We start from the raw sequence: 21,367 nt of genomic DNA, 5'->3' as shown, positions 1-21,367 counted from the left end.
CGACCGCGCACCGCTAATTGCGCGCCCCGGGACCGGATCCCGTATCAACGTGTTTCTACTGCGAGACTGTCGCCGAAGAACCTTAATTTCTGACAGTTCGTTGGAAAATCGGTTCGAATGCTCGTGTGTTCATTTGCTGCGACGCTCGATGTAAGAGAACTAAAAATTTTGCTACATTTGGCAATCTGAACGTGTTAAAATTGGTTTAAAAGATCTTGTTGATTATCGTGAAAGTATGACAGAAAAGTAATTAGATCATCGCTGGAAGAATTGATTTTTCAATCTGTCCGTGTTGCAATATTGATTCGTATGCTCCCAAATTAATTTGCGAAGCTGCTCAAATTGAAGGAGCCAGAATATTTATTGCCATTAATGTCACTTTGAATGTCATGAAATTGGTTTATAAGCTCGTATTAATGATAATCGCTGTAAAAGATTGACAGAAAAGTAATGCGGTCGCCACTACAGAAGTTTGTATTTGGGAAAATGATAAAACCACATCTTCTTCTTCAAAGTAGAACCTATTGGAAGCTATACACTGCTGGAAATAACACTAACCTTCTTTAGAACAGTACCGGAAATACTTCCACATCATTCGATTCAACTTTCTAACAAATATTCAAAAAAGCACCATGCTTTCAATATTTTACGAATTCTTTCCTGAATCCCGTGCATTCTGCCTGTAAATCCATAAAACCGCACAGGCTACTCGTTGTTTTCCTGGAATACCTCGAACTCTATCGCGATACCGATAAACGGGGACCGCGGGAGAGCCTCGACCGGCCACCGGCACGGCGCCTCTCCTTTTTCCCTCTTTTTCCGCCGTTTCCCGTTACACGTTCACGGCTTTTTCCCGTGTAGCTCGACCCTCGACACCAGACCGAGGGTCCTGGGAAAGAGTCACGGAAGATCGGAGACGGTCAATTAACGTCGATCCACCGCAACGCAACGCGACGCGACGCGTCGGATCCACGGCTCTCATCAGCATTTCCGCCGCTGCGACTGCAACTAATCGCACGAGGTTCGCGTTACTCGGAAGGAAAGTCGCTCGGTAGTTAGTTAGATCGACAATTGAGATAAATGTAATGTCTTATTTGTGAGGCAGTGAAATGTTTCGATAAAGTACGGTGCGTACGCACAGCTGTTTACGATGTCCCGCGTGCGTGAGTAGCGTATGTTTTGTACTGGATGAACCGATGAGAGTGAAATGACGGAGCGATCGTAGGGAATGTTTGGTGAAAAAGAAAACTGTAATGGAAAATTTAATAAAATATGGAGGATGGTTGAATATACATTAAAATTATCGGAATATATTGATAGAGGGATGAAGATTGTGAAGGCTATTGATTGTTTGATTAAAGCAGCAGAGATTTAGAAGGTTCGGTAAGGAGTTCGGAAAGTTCAAGAGGTTCAGGAGGCCCGAAAAACCCCGAGTGTCCAAAGAGGTTGAAAGAACTTTGGAAAAACCTGTAAAAGGGATTACCTTTCTAAAATCCTTTTTTAAAGGTAATTATTTACAGGTTTTTCCAAGCTTCTGTTAACCTTTTCAGAGATTTGGGATCTTCTGGAGCTCTTGCACCCTTCGAACTTCTGAATCCTTCTTGAAATTGTGGATCCTATTTTAATTTTAAAATTACTGAAATAATGTCTACAGCTCATAAAAACAGCGGAAGCAGACCGAGGGGAATGTTTAAGTACACCTTCAGCTTAATTAAACGTACTGACAAACGACCAACGTTCAATCGAAACGTAAAGAGAAGGAAGCAAATGTAAGAGAAAAATGTATAAGTCTAGCAAAGTAGAAAGTATCAGAAAAAAGGTATCGCATACAGTTTCATTAATGAGAAAGTTAAGAGCGCGTGGATTTGAGGAGCCGGCGGATCGATATTTTCGGTTCACGATAGGCGCTTTAACCCTTCGCGGACCGAATGGTTTCTAATTCGTCGTTATAATAAAACTTTCACCGTGTATCGTGTAACGCGCGTGTTTCTATCCTTTTTTTCCTCTCGAACACTTTCGTGTCGAATAACACACTTAGAAAGTATTATTATCGTGCCCGCCGTTACTGGAAGGTGTAGCAATTTGTAGGTAACGTTCCGATTCGAGCGATTGGCGGACCGACGATAATTCGGAATGCATTAACCTCTTAACCGGATGATTTAATCGAATTCCATTCAACTAAACGCGGATACTAAAACTCCGACATGATTAATTCCGCAATAAATACAATCGTGATGTAACACGATGCTACGAATAACGTGAAATCTACGATTGAACGAACAGGAAATGTCGATAGAAACGGGAAACATTGAAAATAACCACAGAACACGTGCCAATTGGTCCCTGCCGTGTAACGAGCAACGAAGTTCGGCTTGTAGCGTGTAATTAGAGGAAAGCAACGTATCATATTCGGTGCTGGATTGATTTATTGCATAGTACGCTGAGACAGGCCGCTGAATGAAACGTTTACGTTCGACGTGTAACGCGAGCAAGTTACTATTTGCCCTAGCACGAGAACAGAAAGTTCGTTATGTGTACACAGAGGAGTTCGCGAAATAGAAATTTACGCGAGGAGAATGGAAACGCGAGTGACTTTTGCTTTATTTCGAGCTCGAAATCCGGCGATGGCCGCACGCGAGTCAATGGCAGAAACGCGGGCAGCGTTCTCGCAGCGGAAGCGGGCTCGAAACAGGAAGAGAGGCGATTGATAGCGAGCGGCGCATCGAAGGAACAACGCGACGACACAGTAATGTGAGATTCCGTCCATTCTATGCCGGATGAAAAGTCGCGTAACCGATCTCGTGTTTCAATCTCTAGCCTAAGCGGCGGTCGTCTCGTTTCTCCGACGACCGTTGACGACTCCATTACAAGAAATCTAGCGAAACGAACACAAAGGACTACCGACGCTGCATTCAAGTCGACAAGAAAGTTGTCGACGACGCGCGAAGAGAATTCAGATAAGATTCAGAGAGATCGAGAAGTCCGTAGAGGTTTGGAAAGAGCTCTGGAAAGTCAGAAATGTGTAAAATAAAAGCTCAAAGGGCTGAAGACAGAGGTCTAAAAAGTATCGACAGTAGTTCCAACAAGTGCTAAAGGGTTTGTATCCAGTGATTCAATAATGGATGTACGAATGAATCGGCGAAGCTTCTGAAAGGATCTGAATAAGTATAATAGAGGTGTAAAAAGGGATCTAACTGAATCTAATAGAGCTGAGAAGAGAGACTAAACAAGTCCAATATGGAGTGAACGTGAATCCAATGGAGGCTCCAAGAAGAACTAAATAGGTCTGATATGAGATCGGAATATAGAGAATCAAACAGGTGCTAATAGAATCTAATTGAATCCAGTGGAGAGTCTAAAAAGAAGATCTAAATAAGTCTGATGTAGGATCGAAATACAGGGTATCAAACAGGTTCTGATAGAATCCAACGGAATCCAAGTTTAAAAAGGAGAACTAAGTAAGTCCAATACGAAGTAGAAATATAAAAAGTCAAACAGATTCCAATAGGTCCCCCCGTGAATTCAAAAGAGTGCCCAACAAAAGAGACCAAATAAGTGCAATATGAAAACAAAGAATAGGGAGTCAAACAAAGAATTCAAAAAGAGGATTCCTCAAATAGGTCCAACATGGACCAAAGAATAGGAAATAAGAAGATCCTAATAATATGCATACGAGCCCAACAGGAATCTGGTCCCACAAACCAGATCCACGAAAAGAGGCCCAGAGACACTGATCCCGAAAAGTCACCGGCAAATCGACGCCAGCATTCATCTCGGAGAGAAATTTCGATCTTTGATCCTCCTGGCGATTCTGTCCGAGGTTCCTTTGTGAATTTAACGTTCAACGCTTTCACCGTTTAAATTTATCGATGTCGAGCCGCGACCGTAGTTAGAGGATTACGCGCTTTCACCGAATTCGTCGATTAAAGGAGCCTCCGAAGGCGTTCCACGAGGAAACGAACGGTATCAGGAACCCTTTACGGTTCTCCCTGCCACGAAGCTTTCGCGGCAGGAAAATCCATGCGGGACACGGACGCGCTACGAATCTATATACACCGCGGGGGCTTATAAATATTTAAATCGCGGCGGAACGAGGCACGTAGGACCGATAAAACGCGGCGGACATGTCGGAGTCAACGACACGACCGAAACACTGGGAGCACGATCGCGTCCGGCCCGACTTTCATTTGGAACACCCTTTCGATGCGTTAACCCTTTAGTTCCCAGTGGCATCGCCTCGAAACCACGTATTTCGATATCAGTAGAATGCGCGACAGACTAGTCGCAGAATCACCAGTGTAAAATCGACAAGGTAATCGCCATCTATTTTTTTGTCAGTTGGAACAGTATTTTTCATGAAAATATTTGTTTCTCTTAAGACTGATAAATTAGTTAATGTATATTGTGAAAGTAAATGTACTATTCCTGGGAGTTCTGAGTTGGGGTTTGAAGGGTTAAACAACGGAACGAACCTACTCGGGCTAGTAACGATCGTCGAACTGGAGATCTAGTGGATTGCGAGACTCGTATCTTCGCTTTCTGGAAATCAGAAATTTATAGGCAGTGGGGCGAGAACTATATGGAGAATAGTCACGATGAGATACAGGATTATCCAGGACATCTTTCTTGATGAAAAAGAATGAAAGAAATAGCTTGTTTAGTGATGAATCTTTCTTGTATATACAGAGCTCTACAGGACTCCTCTATTTTATAACGCAAATGAAAAAGATACCTTGCTAGAAGACAAATCATTTTCTATGTCTATCTTTTAATTTAGTAAATTTCGTGGATCTTCTGTGTACTCCAACACTCTCTTATTCAAATCGATAATGTATTCCATGATTCGTTCATTTTTCAAACTGTCCGAACTCGATACGCAATATCTTCAGTAGTTAACAAGGCAGACGCAGTAACAACAATGACAGTAACAGCGAAAGGATACACGTGATCCAAGTAAGATCACGCGAATAAACAATATCATGAACAATATTCGCGGGGGAACGCAGAAAATGGAAAGAAGTTCCGCGCGAGAGGCAGGAGCGATAAAACGATTTGTTGTTCAAACAATGGCGGAGAAATAAAGGAGGAAGAGCGCGATAGGCGAATCGGTTCCGACGAGTGCGCGCGTTTACTGAACCGAAGGAAGAGGAAGTGTTCGACGAATGGAGGAAGCATGCTAATTTCCATCGTCGGCTCGTGCCGACATCGAGAGTCGTTTATCTGTCTTAGAAGCGGCCGATCGATCCGGTCTGATTGCCGAACGCGGTGAACCCTTCGTTGCGGGATGCAGCCATCCTCGAACGATCCAGCTGTTGCTGTATTCTCTCGAGAGGATCGTCGTGAAACGTGGTAGTTCATCGCGATTGCTACTGCCACTTGTTTAGAGACCGTTCGTCACGGACTAAGTTCGACGTTCTACATTTTATTCAGCGCGCGAGCTGTTTATCACGTGAAACCTTTATCTTCCGATATTGAGCGAAATTTGAAGATTTCAACCCTTAGTTTTAAAATTGAAATTTTCTTAGTATTTCTCCTCGAAATTTGTATCTATTTTCATTTATTCAATTCAAGTGTTATAATGATTACTTCCAATGCGATTAAACTGTTATGATAATTAAGTAAATTGCGATTAATCTGATCGTTACAATTAAGTTAATTGTGATTAATTCGATTGTTATAATAATTAAATTGACTGCGATTTATCTATTGCGTTATTGGACTGCTTTAATATATAATGCTGTATAAATACTGCGGACAGAACAATCTGTACGCGTAATGTACAAATTTACGTTGTTTATACAACGAATATCAATGCGAGGAACGCGTTAAAAAATGAATCGAGATTTAGCGGTGGCGCCCACGGTCATTAAAACTGTGAAGGAACAAAATAAGAGGAACAGTGCGTGTAATTACCAACTATCGTATAAGATAACGAGAATAATGAAGACGCGAGCGCCAGATTCCGAACGGTGTTTTATTAAATCCCGACACAATGGTAACGTGTTCAAATCATTCGCAGCGGTAATAAACTTCTGAGTAATCCACGTCGTAATCAACTACGCCAAGGAAATTTTAGTTTTTTCTTTATAAAGATCCGTAGTTTAATCGTCGGATCGGCTTAGGTGTTGAAGCGTGGAATGAAATCTCTTGTTTCCTTATCATCCCTTGGTTACTAGCTCGAGACAGGGTAAAAGTAGTATGCTGTTAAAATATTAATTAAATGATAACTCCGTTGATTTTCGGTCGTGTTATCGCGGGGAAAAAGAAGTGTCGCTATGTATTTGTTGTCGAAGATAATGCAAGTTTGAATCTTGAGGTTCGTTATCCGAAATTAAATCGAAAATTGAAAGTTGTCGAAGTGCGCGTTATCACTGTGACCAAATACAAATCTCGATAATGGTAATCTTGAGTATAGGTACATATGATAGCATCTGAAGGTTATCCAATTTATCCCCAAAATACTGAACATCGTTTCAATCTTCGAGTAACACCCTGTGGAACATTTTTAGGTAACTAAAGGGGGAAACACGATTAAAGTTCTCCAGAGACTTTTAATGAATCAATCTCCTTGATTAACTATCGTTTTCTTTGCTTTTGAAGATTAAAATAAATTTCAAATAGAACATTGAATAAATCAAGTTATCTTTAATTTTCACAAATCCTAACCCAGGTGTATCGACTGCTCGTACAAAAAGACTTCTAATAGAAACCGAACAATATATATATATATATAGATTAATATAAATTCGTGCTCTTCAATATCGGTCACACTGTTTTCCATGAAAAAAGAATTCTCATTCATAAATGCGCGAGTTCCAAGCACGCATCTCAAACAAAACCGAACACTTCGACAACACGTTACAATTCCAACCAATTTACAGCCCAATTCCTCTCCTCAATACCTAAATACAAGCTACTCTATACACCATCGAAATCCAACCATTCAGTCTCCGACAACACGTTAAAACTCCAGTAACCAAGTTCTTCATATCAAAATTAAAAATACCCTAAACCCCATCAAAATCCAAGCAGCATTTAATCTTCGACAACACAAAACCCCAATGACCAAATTCTTCGCCGTATCGAAATAGAAAATCCTCTGAGCATCAAACTCCAACCAACATTCAAACTCCAATATCTCGAATCCAAACAGAACAATCGGAATAAATACTTCGCACTGAAACTCCGTTGGAACGCAGGACACTCGACTCACTGCTAAAAAAAACTGAAAGAGAACTCGCCCGGACAGTGACACTTTCAAAGGACTTCCTCGCGGAAGAGACAGCAAGAAGAAAAATGTCCGAATCACGGTTCACTTTCCGCGGATCGCGAAAGAAAAAAAGAGCGGCGTCGACGCGTGTTCGCCGATCGAAACGCAGGCTTCGACTGAGCCGCCTCGACCTTCATCCGGGGACGGTCCCCGGTGTGATCGATCGGGAATAACTCGCGGAGGGAAGCCCTTTCGCGCGCGAAGCCGCGGAAGACGGCGAAAGAGGGAACGCAAGGCGTGTGTCGCGCGCGCGGAAAACGCGTCACCGTACTGGCGAGACCGCGGCCTCCTCGCGCGCGGTTCTCTTCCTCCTCGCCGCGAGTCGGGGCGAGGCGAGGCGAGGCGAGGCGAGGCGAGGCGAGGCGAGGCGAGGCGAGGCGAGGCAAGGCGAGTTTCGGTGTTGGGTAGAAGTGGCAGTGCCCCCCGTGGCGGCGGCGCAGGTGACAGGGACGTAATCGCGCGATCAAGAGCCACCTAGGACGATACGTGTACTAGCAACCTTTGACGCGTGGGTGGAGGTTTAATCCTTCGGTAAACACTGGGAGTAGAATAGAGGATCTTGGGGAATCGTGGGTCTTTGGAATTGTTTCGAGGAAATGGGAGTGATTTGTATCATTGCAGAGAGGGATGTTTAGTAGTATTTCATATTTTGCATAGTTATTTTTTGATATTTAGTAAGTGTCAAGTTCTGGGAAAGGTGGTTATAATTATTTATAGTGAGATTTAGTTGAAATGGTTGGTGAAGATAGGTTACTTGTTATAATTAGTAACAGTAGAATAGACATTTGGTTATCGTCGATACGCTAATACTGAATACTAATATTGTGAGTACCATTGAATGAGTAATGTTATGTTTCAACATTTATATCTTCCTAAAAGCAAATGATTCTGATGCTTGGTGTCTCCAATATAGAGACATTCGTTCTGAAATTCCTGCAATAAATTGAATATACACCGACATAAACATTTTCACAGAAAGAGAATAAATTCTCGCGGAGATCTCGCGATCACGATGTTGCGTCGAAGACAAGACTAGGGCCGGCTGTTGCGAGAGGGAATCCGGGAAACCGGTGATTCCGGGCTTCGGTAATTCCGTTTGAAAACGAGGCTGCTGTCGCGTGACGACTGGCGCGTGCGATTGTCAGGCCGCGGAACGGGTTGCATGGCGGCCAGCGGCGGTGATCGAAACGCGGTCCTTTGTGGACGTTTCGGGACGTGGGTGCGAATAGAAAGTCGGTGGTACCGGGTCAGGCCAAGGGATCCTGTTCATTTTTATTGTTTTTTTCCTCGCTCGTCGCCTGTTTCTTTTTTAGTTGCAATCTCTTGCTCGAAAGAGGACAATCACGCGACGAGGTAGAAAATTTGTTACGCGGAAATGAATGAACCTGTCCGCGTGTTCCCGTAATCATGGCGAATACAACCATGGCCGGCGACGGGAAAGTAAGTCGAAAATGTAGACTAATCTTACTTTGTGTAAACGTTACCTTCCCGAGGTAATTGGGTTTGAAAGTCCGCCGGGTACGAATGTTATTAAATGAGAATCGACTAACATCCGTAACTGTTATTACAGTAATTATCGTTACAATTATCGTAATCAGCCTCCGGTGTACACTGTAGTACCACGTTCTACAATCTTATTGTCTGTGCGAACTACGAGCGCAGAAAAATACACGCTCTACCAATGGAATATCATAGTTACGTACAAAAATTATTCCAACGTTTAACAAGAGGGTCTCCGAAGTATACTCGAATCTGCAAACCTAAGAAAACGAGGAAAAATACATTCAATGTATAACGATAGAATCTTACAGTTACGCATTTTCAAAGTTACATTCAAAATCATGATGGACTCAGTTTGTAGTGCAATAGATCTTCGATTATCCGATTCAATCAGACGACTAACGGTCCAAATGAATAAGGACTCTCAAAGAAATCCTTCAACGTTTGCAGAATTTCATCTAATCTAGGAATCTTAGTTACTGAGGTCGTAAATAACCAAGCTTCTGAAGGATCTGGACCGCGAAAACTAGCAACTCGATCAATCTACTATATTCGCAAGCCCCAAGGTGATCATCGAAGAAATCCTTCAAAGTTTGCAGAATTCGATGTAACCTATAATCTAAGAATCCTAGTCGTCGAAGTCATAAATAACCAAGCTTCTGAACGATCTGGATCGCAAAACATAGCGACGCGATTAATCTACCGTATTTATAAACTCCAAGGTAATCGTCAAACGAGACTGCAAGTGTGCCCAGTCGCAGGATTCAAGAGAACCGAGTCTCCTTACTGCCGTTGGCCAGGCAAACGCGAAGCAAATGCTGTCCCGATACGCCACTGAAGACTAATGACCCCTGACAAGAGAGAAACAGGGACGACGTACGATCGAGGAGACTGATCTACGAGGAATCGGACAAGCAGCCGCGGTAACGGTGCTACCAATCTCGCTGGTTGCCAGCTGTTCTCGCTCGAGCACCGTCGCGAAACCTCCTCCTCCTCCTCCCGATCGCCGTTCTTTCGTCGCCCGTCGTTTCACCATACCGTTTTTCCCTTCCCCCGTCGGCTGTCCTGTTACCTAGACATTCACTTCGCCCTGACAAAACGTTTCGACACCGCGAAAACGTAGCAGAGCGACGTCGGCCTTTTTCGACGGAACGCGCGTCGCCGAGCCGTTGCTTTCTAAAAACCGGTGCGCCGCGAATCGTAGCGCCGCTCGGCGATCATCGAGGATCGCGTTCACGCTCGATCGGTATACAGGGTGCCTAACGGCTGAGTAGCTTGTAAACGCATTGGCTCGGATCTTTGCGGTGGTCATGTTTCCGAGATTGGGTAGGTTTTGCGATGGGTCGGTTATTTTCTTTGGCAATTGGGATCTAGGACTAGGAAATTTGTGAGAATATTTGAATTATGTTAGAGAAGTGTCATAGTGGTTGTTGAATGTTAACAAATATGAGATTTTTTAATGTTACAAGTGAATTTATTAAGTGAGGTATTAGTTACTTTATTAGTTAATGGATTCGAATTTGAATTAATGTATCAGTTTTCGTATGTATTTTGAAAGTAACTTGGAAGAAGGTTGCCTCAGTTTCTCGATCCAACAGGATCAAGATGCGCGATTAGGCGGTCCACCCTGTATACCTGGTCGTTCTATTTTCGCCAGACACCCGGTTCTCCGGTACTAGCGGTGACCTATCGTGACCGTTCCTCTCTCGCTATCTCCCTCCCCCTCTAGCGTCGCGACGCAACCGCTGGAGAACCGCAGATATATCCTTGCGTCCTCTTCCTCGAACGTCTATCTCGTAGATAGGAAGACCTTCGCGGACCTGTCGACGGTTTCTGTGCCGTAATTCTCCGGTAGTGAAACTACCCAGACGAATTTCGGAATATCCTGTCGCAACGGCGAATCGTGACGAGCATATTCATGAAATATTACAAACGATTGAATTTCTGAAAATCTGACATTAGAGGTACGGTTATAGTTAGATTTAAAATGAAGGATCTATCCTTTTCCAAAAGAAAAACCGCTAAGTTCCAAAAATAAAACTAAAAATTCATTTGATAATTTATCATTTTCATTATATATATTTCGCTTCGTGCAAAATTCTCTTAAAGAAACTTGAGAAGAAATTTTGGAAAGCATACTCTATTCTAATCTAACCAAGCTTGTGAATAATTTGGATCGCGAAAAATAGCGACTTCGTTAAAATCCAGGTTCTACTAAGTAAAAAAGTCGCTAAACTATTGGCAAGCGACGAACGTTGGTTACATTAAAAAATGTCACGTCCGTCAAGGGTTAAAATTCGAAGGAACTACGGAACGTGCTTGTCGAGGGACTGTTTCTGGTGGAGCAGTCGCGTGAATCGTACCAATCCATTGAACAAACACAGCCAGCGACGGTTTTATTCGTCGCGCTAACGGTACGCCACGCCGAAGCAAGGATTTGTAAGGATTCCCTGGCCTTGCTGGCATCCCGCGACGAAAGCGACGCGCCGCGATAAATGCCACGCAAATACCAAACCGCCTTACAGACGCTCCACGCTCCCAGAGCAAATGTCAAAAGCCGATAGGCGAACGCTCGCCGATCTTCCCGCCAATTAGCCGCCCGATAAGGGATAGATCGAAACGATTAAAGTGGAGGCTAACGTCGGTATAGCGTCGCATAAAAATAGTTCCTCGGGATTCAATGAAACGCGTTCAAGAACATCGGCATCAGCTGACTTAGTTGAAACTTCAGTTTCTTAAATGCCTGTTAATGGCTTTTTAATGTATGTTTGATGGATCAAAGATGTTACTGAATTTCAAATGAAATGGAAAAATCGTGCAGCTTCTACACACTGTTAGGAATTATTGATTAAATTAGGAGGAAACGTGTGATTTCTGAAAATTTGCGTAGGCGGCTGTGTATATTATTTAATCTTACTCGGCCGGAATGCCAACAATGCGGGCATTGTGCGTTTTTCCCGGCAGCTCGGAATGCTAGTTGCGCTTGCATGAACGTTCTTGCATCCTTTCATTAGATGCAATTATACGAGGGCAATGATCATCTATTTTTAGAGACTTCACCTAGAATACGCAGTTATTCACGATAGGCATTCGCGATGAAAAACTCGAGCTTCGATCAATCGTAAAGAAAGATATCTTATGTTCGGATATTTATAAAACGTGTCTAAAACTCTGCCTTAACGGTAATAGATTGTATTTTAAAGTTTGAAATAACTGTCACAGTATTATTAACCGCTCTCATTTGCCTACTCTTCATCTATGTATGTATCGATGAATATATTTTCACAGTGGCAATAAAAAAATCAATATTAAGTGAATAGTGTAGAAAATAAAAATACTAAAAAAGGTAACTCAGTAGTTGTGGTGTTAAAATATTTTCAAAGCTCGGATGCACGTGTTAATCTACGAACGAGGAAGTTGCGAAAAAATGACCGGTCGGCCGCAAGTAGAGAGGGAACGCCGGTGGTCAGACGACGAGCACTGCTCAACCACGCGTTGAAATCTCCGGAGGCCCTGCCGGCCGGGTTGCGTCAAGATTACCACCGATCGCGCCGCTTCTAGAGCGGCCGGGTAAAAAGTTTATTGTAAATCCGAGCGTTTTCTAGTTGCACAAGCGTTTTCTCGCTTGAACGAACCACCGGACTCCCGTCCGTGCTTTCTTGTAGGACTCTTTTTACGTAACGGAAGAAGAAAGTCCTTTGGCACGAGCCGCAAGAATTCCTCGCGATTTCAGAGACGCCCGGTTTCCATTCTTTCTGTTATATCACTTCGTTTCTTTGTTCATGTGCGAGAGTCACTACTTTATAACGCAAATACTAGTTTTCGTATAAACTGAAGGTAATGACTGATTTCAACAAATTTCAAAATCAACTGTCTGGAGAGCAAAATGATCAGATGAATAATCGTTTCAAAATAGTGGATAAAGAACACGCTGATTATAAAGAACTGAATAACGAGCAATCTGCGTGCTATAAAAATCAGCTACATCGTTGATAAAAATGTTACAAAAGAAACTGATATACCGATGATAACTGAGTAATCGATTAAACGTTACAAGAATCGTGCAGAGACAAGGTTTCCACTGGTAATATCTGTATGTAGAACACGAAGTGAATCGCGAATGGTTGCACAGTGAGGTCACCGACACTGTTAATGAAAACAAATCGAACGATTTACACCCGGTTTCGTATTACAGGCACCTGTAGGCTCTCTGTTAGTAAACTGCACCGCAGACAGAGTCGTCTCTTACCGACACAAGCGGTTACCGGTGCGATGGCTATCAGAGAGCTCTGCCGGCTTGTCTGTGCGTTACCGACCGTATCTACTTTGCCTTAACGGCGGAGACTGGCGAAAGAATCGCATTCTTGGCAACGAGTCCCTCGTAGCTCTCTGGATAACACATTAACGAACACAGATGCAGTTTGCAATGGAAATTCTTACAACTTCAAACGAATTAACATTATTTGCATTACCATTGTGGATTCCTTGAATAAGTACTATCAAATCGAGAAATGCTCGAGAAGAACTGGCTCGTTATTTCGTGTTACAGATACTGTAACTATATCAAGGATGCAGCATTGATCAAACTTGCAACAAGTGGCTATAAACAAGACCTTGTTTCAAGGCTGACAGGAATAACGAGTGAACGCTTTCGAGAGGAATTATTATTAGACGCGTTGCAGTGGCTTAATACTCCAGACATAGAGTGTCCTAGCAATACTTGCGCCACCGGAAACTGCGGTTTTTCAATAAAAAAGTAAAACGGAATTACGGCGTCGAATCGATACGCGTAGTGATTCACTCTTGTGAAAGTTTAATTTAAATATTCGTTTGGTGTGATGCTTGCTAATTTTAGAATTGATGCGTGCAATTTTTATTCAGCTTATTTCAATTCGATCTTCGTGGAGAATTTTTGAAACTGATTCATCTTAGGTCATCGAGAACGTTCATAGAGTAGAGCTCATCACTTCGATCCGTGAAAAGATCGGATTTTAGCAAAATACAATCAGATTGCTGATTAAGACTAACAATTAAAATGCATGTTTTCATTCAATCCTTATTCCCAGATGACTACATACAATTACTAATTAACACTCACTGCAATTACCTCAATTTCGAGATTACATACTACATACCCCGTTCCGTTCGTTTAATTTTACTGTATCCACTCGCATTTCAATTCATAGAATACTTTAAACTAAAAAATTGTACAACCAAACTGTTACCAGATTATTTCCTGTTTCTTTTTAACATTTCGAATGCATTTATAAACTGATAGACAAACTGAGAACCCTAAAAGAGTCAAAATTGACTTGCGTGGAAATGACGAGTCTCGCCCGCATGTGCTTTCCGTACGTAACTCGATTCAGTCAATTATTTTTTTTAAAACGATTTTCTTATTTTCATAAATGAATTTCATTAAACCCGTAATACTCCAGTCTCCTTCGTAACACTCTTATTTACAGAGTTGCAACAGAATTAAAGTAGGTACGTTCGAGATGAAATAAATCGTAAGACAAGTGGTCGAGTTCAAATAGAAGACGAACGTGTTTAAGAGCCCAAGTCGATATCGAATGGAATCCAAGCGAATATCCAAAGATAAACATCCTGGCGGCGCGCAATACGGCCAAACGCTCATTTCCTGAACAAAACTCAATAATTTAAAAAGTATGAATGATACAAACAAATGCATCAGACAAAAGTTGCAAGGTATGGAGCTAAACATATGATAGTTATATTTTTGTTTACATTACGGCAATATTACGAAGCTTTTTCAATGGCAATGAATATTCTGGATTTCGATTCCAACATTATACAAATACAGAAACTGAATTCATTTGCACAAAATTTTTATTCTTCAAACGAAAATCATTTCATATAGCAGAAACTACTTAGCAACCAATTGGTAACCTTCAATTTTCGTTATGTCAATTGTCGAATTTTGAGGTTTTATCCACAAGTGGACTGTGTGACGATCCGCCGCATTACAGTGGTAAGGCAAAATGGAAAGAAAACAACTTTACCAGCCGCGATAGAACGTCCACGGCTGGATCCTCTGTTTCCCTCTCCTGTTTCCGATGAACCGAAAGCGAGCTACCGAGCGCGAGCCAGCCGACCGGCCGGACGAGAGGCATCCGAGTGCCTCGAACACCATTCGACGGCCGGCTTGATCCCCGGCTGTAAGGCTGTAACGAGACTTCGGGCCAAGTAACGGTAAACTCCATATCGCGTCGTTCCTACAGTGTCCTATTCACTGTGCGCTCACTCTCGAATCTTTTTTCCGCTTCCTTTTTTCCCTTTTCTTCCCCCCTTATTCACCGGTCTACGCTCTGAACGGTTATTTATCCAGCACGCCTCCACCACACCTCGGCGAATACGATCGTGCTTCTACCGATGCTGTTTTAACGCAGGATGCAACTATGGGAATTGGGGATAAGGGGATTAACATCTTACATGGCGATCTTCGGGATTGCTTTGATGTTTTTTGGTTTATTGAGAATTTGTGATACTTTCTTTTGTAAATACGATTGGGAATATTGTGATTTATGCTTTTGTGTGATGGGAATTTTAAAGTTGATCTTTGCGTGGTGTGACTGGTAATTACGATTTATGTTTTGTTTTCGGTATTGAGAGAAAGATTAATTCGTTAAGCGCAACGAAAATTTTGACCGTTTTTTCAGTTATTCCTTTGTTAGTTACGTTATTGCACATTTTCAATCGACATCGGTTATCCTGAATGTTACGATTGTTTTCGAGTAATTCAGAAATGGCCCGTTTAATCCTTAGCCTTTCAGATTTACCCTAATGTAGGCCCGAGAAAGATACTCGGAGCTTTGTATGCATCTCTAAATACCATGCAATGTGTAAATACATTGCGTATATGCATAAATATTGTCACAATGTAGATGAATATTTAAAAAAGAATAATATCGATCCTCTAAAGATTAATTAACATTTATTGGTCTTTTAGGAAATTAGAAAGTGAAGAGTCAATGTTTTTATATAAAATGGTTTCACTAAACTTTTAAAATTTGTACAATTTACTATATGTTACGAAATTTGTATAATTTATTAAGTTTGACTAAAATCCTCATTTCCTATTGCTTGATGCCTCTAGTAGTTTAACGTGCCGCGTCTCGTTCAGCGATATCGATTTATCAATTCGCGTGGTGTCTTGAAGCTTTCACGACAGTGTTTCTAAATGCGATTCGCTGAATCATTAAGACTGTTTACGGTCGTTCATCGTTCTTTATCATCCGCTTCTGCCTCGGAGCTCGGCATTACGTAATCAACCACCAGAGACACTATCTGTTACAGTTGAAATTTTAGACACGTCTGCGGCGCACAGTTGCCGTACGTTTTTCCCATTTATTTCGAACAATTGTTTCTCGGTTAACGGTACCCCGGACGCGATGTATAACCGTGCGTCTCTATGTCTAGATTTTTAATACATTCTCTACGAATTTTTTATGTAAAATTCTTTTTTTTATTCTTCTCGTTGTTCTATCATTCAGTGGCTTTAGAATAATAGAGGTCGAACTATTATTTCCGGGTTCCCCAGAAAGATTTTTGTCAAATCTCCTTCGATTAGCTAAATAGTAATATTATGATTACTAATGTTAATAATTAACCTTGCTAATAATTAATAATATTATAATACAAGTATTTAATTAATTTCTGACTACTGTCCGTTACGTCGGATCATGTAACCATTTTCCGAGACGCTCCGAATTGCAAAGTTCCGAAGATGGAAACTTTCGAGAGCTGATCCTGTCAACTTCAACCTGTTGACACTTCGGCGATCCGCGCGTAATCTTTCACCCATCACCGGCAACTTCGGTGAACATATTTACATACCGTTCAGAGATTAGGTGAAAGGAGGAAGGAGATTAACCTGCATAGGAAAGAGCAAAATTTATTTCTCGAGAATCAGGCTTGAAAACCCGTTAATGGGTAGACGCGTTAATCAATTCCTAATCGAGTGCAAGAGTTCTCAGCGAGATCGTGAACTTTGCTTTCTCGAGAATAAAACTACAAATGAGAGGATTTGGTTCTTTCTTCCACTTACTTTTTATATCTACTCTCAACTTAATGATTTTTCGATCAGGCCACTCGGTCACTACGAGCAATTATCACTGAATTCTCCTAAAATGCATTGTAATGAATAATATACCAAAAATTCCAAATATCCTTGTCTAAAATGCTTGTAACAAACAATAATAAATCCCCAAAATACACTTTTCCAATTAAAACACACAGCATCACACGAAAAAAGGTTACTCTACATTCTCCACCTACTGTTCCGCATAAATTAATTCCTCTGCAATGATTCTAACCAAAACACCGTTACAGACGAAGTAAAAAACTCATTAAACCTCCTTAACTCCTTCAAATTCAGCAGCACAGTTTACTTTTCCATAAACCAAAAAGCTTCTATTACTAACAATTGAATGGCAACAATTTTTCATTCATAATTAAACATTACTGAAACTAATACGCAATCCAAACTACTCCAAACAACAATGTTTACCAAGAAAGACCAATACTAAAGTGGTTTAGCGACCCGCACCGAAAATTCTCGTCAATTCGTATGTTCAATGGACCCACCGATCGATTCTTCGATCGACAAAGCAGATCCAGGTAGTCAGTTCCCGATCGCGCGCGGGCGGAGGCGGAGGACACAGTCTGCGACGTTTTACGACCGCGGAGCGGCATAAACGGCTGCATCAGATAAAGCGTAACCCACTTTTTCGCTGTGCGCTGCGCGGTACGTTCGTTGGAAATGTTCTCCTCGCGATTTTGCGCGGGGGGCATTGTTTCAACGACTGTGTCGTGTGTCGTGCGTCGGTTCCTACGATAAAAGCGCTCGGGCTGCTGGGATTCGCGGTGCGACGCAGCCGGAAATAATAGCGGCGAGCGCGCGCGCGCGTTAACGCGCGGGAAACACGGAACAACCGCGAGAACGCCCGTAAAAGGGGACGTAAAACATTCTGTCAGCGAGCGAGCGAGCGAGCGAGCGAGCTTCTGTCCCGAGAACGATTTTACTCTGTTCCCAGACGCACCGGGCTAAACCGAGTATCAGCTCGTAAACCCGGCCTTTCGCGTTGCCACGATTACCAACGCGGCCGCGTTATCGCGGGCTTTCCGAGTTTTCCTTGAACTTCGGAACGTGTGCGCGAGGATTTCTTGGAAGATGATTTGTGACGACTTTCTGAGTTTGGTACGGTGCTAGAATCATTCGGGAATTCGAAATATTATATATTTAGAAACTGCATAGGAATTTGTGTAGGCTAATAATGACTTTCGTCTATTTTGTTGCCGCCTTGTTTGTTGAAAGATGGCTTGTGGCTATTTCTGAGTTGACATGGTTCTAGGTTTATTCTGGAATTGGAAATGTTATATATTGCAGAGTGGGAGCTTGTATATGTTAGGAATTTTCGTCTTATTCATTTTAAACTGAAAAGTATATGCATTGGAGATGTTACTAAGAAAATTCGAATTACTAGTCACGATTCGTTTCGATTTTTTTTAAGTCGAAAATTTAGACGTTCGAAAAATTTATAAGGTAACAGACGAAATAAATTATATTATATAAATAATTATATAATAATCTTTCGTCTATTTCTTCATCAATTTTTCGAACGTTTATATTTTCGAATTAAAAAAATAAAAATTATATAAAATAATGTGTAATGTATAAAGAATTTTCTCTATTTAATTCTCTTCAAATTGTCAAGTGACTATTTACAGAGATTAATTAAACCATTCATCCAGTTTCAACAGAAACACGTTTTTCGAATAATCCCTCTTTCCTTCCGATCGCTGAAATATTGCTCAACGAACAGTTGCGCGATACAGAAAATAATTTCCTCGTTTCCCTGCCCGTCTATTCGGCGGTCCCGTCGAACCGTTTTTCCGAGTCGTTGGCAACGAAAATGAAATACCGCGTGCCGCCAGTGGAAACCGACGAGAATTAACGAGCCTCCCCATCGGTCGCCATTCGCCACCTGTTGCCCGCAGAAATTCGCTGGCTGATATGTACTGATTTATGTACACGGCTATTAGCTGTCCTCTTTCGGGATCCGTTTTTCTTGTACTAGGACGAATGGCTAGACCGACAGAGATTACGATAGACTGTATTAATTGTGGGACTCACCTTGGCTTGGCTCTCTTCAGCTTGGCTCCTATCTTGGACATCGTAACTAACGAAACGGTTCTGAAAGAAAAAAATGGACATATTAACTTTTGAGATTTTTGTGAATCGCAGTGCTAACCTTTTGCACTCGAGATACGATTCTTAGTTGTGTTTATTAGTGTATACACTTCATTTGATGCAGTAAAATCGAAGTTTGATAGTTAACACTTTGCACTCGTATGTTATGCTCGAGATCACAATACAAATTATACAACGTTAGAAATTGTTTAAAAAAGTACCACACTTTAAAAGATGATAACAATGAAACCTTATTATAATAATATTAAATAAAATAAATATACAACATTGAATTTTACCGCTGTAAATTACTTTAATTCATTTTCCTAAAAATAGATACAAGTTTACACCCAACAACATTCAAAATAAACCAAGTGCAAAGGGTTAATATTAAATTTTGTGTATCTTAATGTATAAAATATTGAAATACAATAGCTCCGTTCTTTAATTTACTGGTGAATTCTTTTGAGAAATTAAGAATTGAAAACTGTCATCGATATATCATCGGAGAATGATGAATATTTATAACGAGGAAACTTTCGAGTGCAAACAGTTAATTATTACGTCATGATACTCGAATACATAAGGTAAAAGGATATTTAAAGAATGATTCACTCTTCGTGAATAAAGATTAAAGTATTCAGAACCATTGGAAGCTAAATCATACAATCCAATTCTTCGATATTAAAAAAAAAAAGAAAACTATATACTAATATTTCTATAGTTCAAATAATTAAACCATTCGCTCATCCTCAAAGGGTAGAAACATTTCGCAGTAACATCTGTTGGCAGATGCAACGCTGAATTTTGATTAGCATTCGGCCGGATATTAAGTATGCATTTATTCTATAATAACTAGACTGTGAATTCTACGTATAATATACCGAGACTTTCATCTTTTTGTAACCAATTAAAATCTTCCATGAATATTCCAAGCTACCGATTAATTCTGAATACTGAAAGAGTGACTCGAAAATTTAAATTCAGAGGAATCCGCAGCATACAGTTTAACGAAGTTCAATCCAATATAATGAAATTTGCTTCGAAACCACTTTAACATTAGACCTACCGTACCAGTTAGAATGACTGGTTTCAGTTTTCTTGTTTCGCAATAATTGATATTTTAAAAATAAAGTTATCTTGATAGATAAAATAGATAAAAATAGATATCTTGAAAATAAATAGTTTCATTTGAATTCTATAACAAATATCCAAGGAAACTGAAAATAATCTATTGTTACAATTTTTATAAGGATTCCATATCAATCGTATTAAATGATCGGTAGTTCTAGTGTTAAAAGCTACGATGAGACTTTTCGCCTGGTCTAAACGCTTATGGTCACGGGAGAAGGACAACGAAAGTTGCATGCCTCATTCAGTTTTCCTCGAGTTATCAAAATGCACTACCGGACGCGAGTATAAACGCAGCCGTGACGCAACAAATGAAAGTATGTAGTTAACAAACGAGTCGCCGGGCCCGCGAATATATCTCTCGAACTCTCGAGGGAGAAAGTTACAGATAACGCGCGCGCCGCTTCCATCTTACCCCTGGCCTCTGCCCGAAGCGGCTCAACTTGGCGGAAACCAGGACCACGAATCTGTTCATTAGTCTGTTCAACTGTCTCCGGTTCGCGCCTTCCTCGTTCATTTTGGTTCCGCTTATCAATTCTGTCACTGTCTTAACTCAACCGTTATACACTTGGAGTAACACTGAATAATTCGTAACGATTTTCGTGTACTCTCTGCAAGTGGCATGGCATTTGGAAAACATTTGAAAACCATTTGAAAAACATCTGAAAAACTGCGGATAACTAGTTCGAAAGGAACTGTACTATAAACATGCATGTTCTTTGTTAGTGTCACTACTTCTTATAAAGTGTGTTTATATACTTCACTGACAATGATAGTAATACTAATGATAGAAAAAGGTAATACTTTTTTGTAAAGAATATAAATAAAAGTATATATGTATGTACATCATAATCGTAAAGTAACAATATTATTGATAATAATTATTGATAAGAATGATATTCGATTGGCTACAGGTATCTAATATCCCAAGTCTCGAATTATTCGAATGTTACAAAATTTCGAAAGCACTGTTCACTTCTTCGCTGGATTATTTAAGTATTCTATGAATGCCACACGTTGCATTAGGGAAGTATGATTGCGGCGAGTATAAAACAGATGGTAGCGACGAACGTGTCCATAAAAGAACAAGAAGGCAAGGCCGGGTCGTGGGTGACCCGCATCACAACAGAGGAAACTCATGGAAACCGCGAATCGACTTGACAAGTGCGCGTCGCGAGCACGACTAATCGCTTGAACAGTGGTCCGAGCGGCGAGGACGCCGATTCTAGGAATAAAAAGCGTTCACCGTGTTA

At 41.1% G+C, this 21,367-nt stretch overlaps 1 protein-coding gene across 17 annotated transcripts in view; it reads right to left on the bottom strand.

The window, feature by feature from the left end:
- LOC116427642 (uncharacterized) overlaps nucleotides 1-21,367 on the bottom strand; it is a 188,695-nt gene that overhangs the window by 23,816 nt on the left and 143,512 nt on the right. For 6 of the 17 annotated variants that reach the window (XM_076368136.1, XM_076368137.1, XM_076368134.1 and 3 more), the window contains one exon: nucleotides 18,927-18,986. In XM_076368136.1, the coding sequence (XP_076224251.1) occupies nucleotides 18,927-18,986 (60 nt within the window). Of the gene's footprint in view, nucleotides 1-7,066; nucleotides 7,086-7,118; nucleotides 7,552-18,926; nucleotides 18,987-20,529; nucleotides 20,807-20,959; nucleotides 21,323-21,367 lie in introns of those variants that run through there. The other 11 variants (XM_076368147.1, XM_076368146.1, XM_076368148.1 and 8 more) reach the window with 11 other exon arrangements.

The sequence above is a fragment of the Nomia melanderi genome, chromosome 6, assembly GCF_051020985.1.
Source record: "Nomia melanderi isolate GNS246 chromosome 6, iyNomMela1, whole genome shotgun sequence".
NCBI lineage: Eukaryota > Metazoa > Arthropoda > Insecta > Hymenoptera > Halictidae > Nomia > Nomia melanderi.
This window is presented reverse-complemented; position numbering and strand designations above follow the sequence as displayed.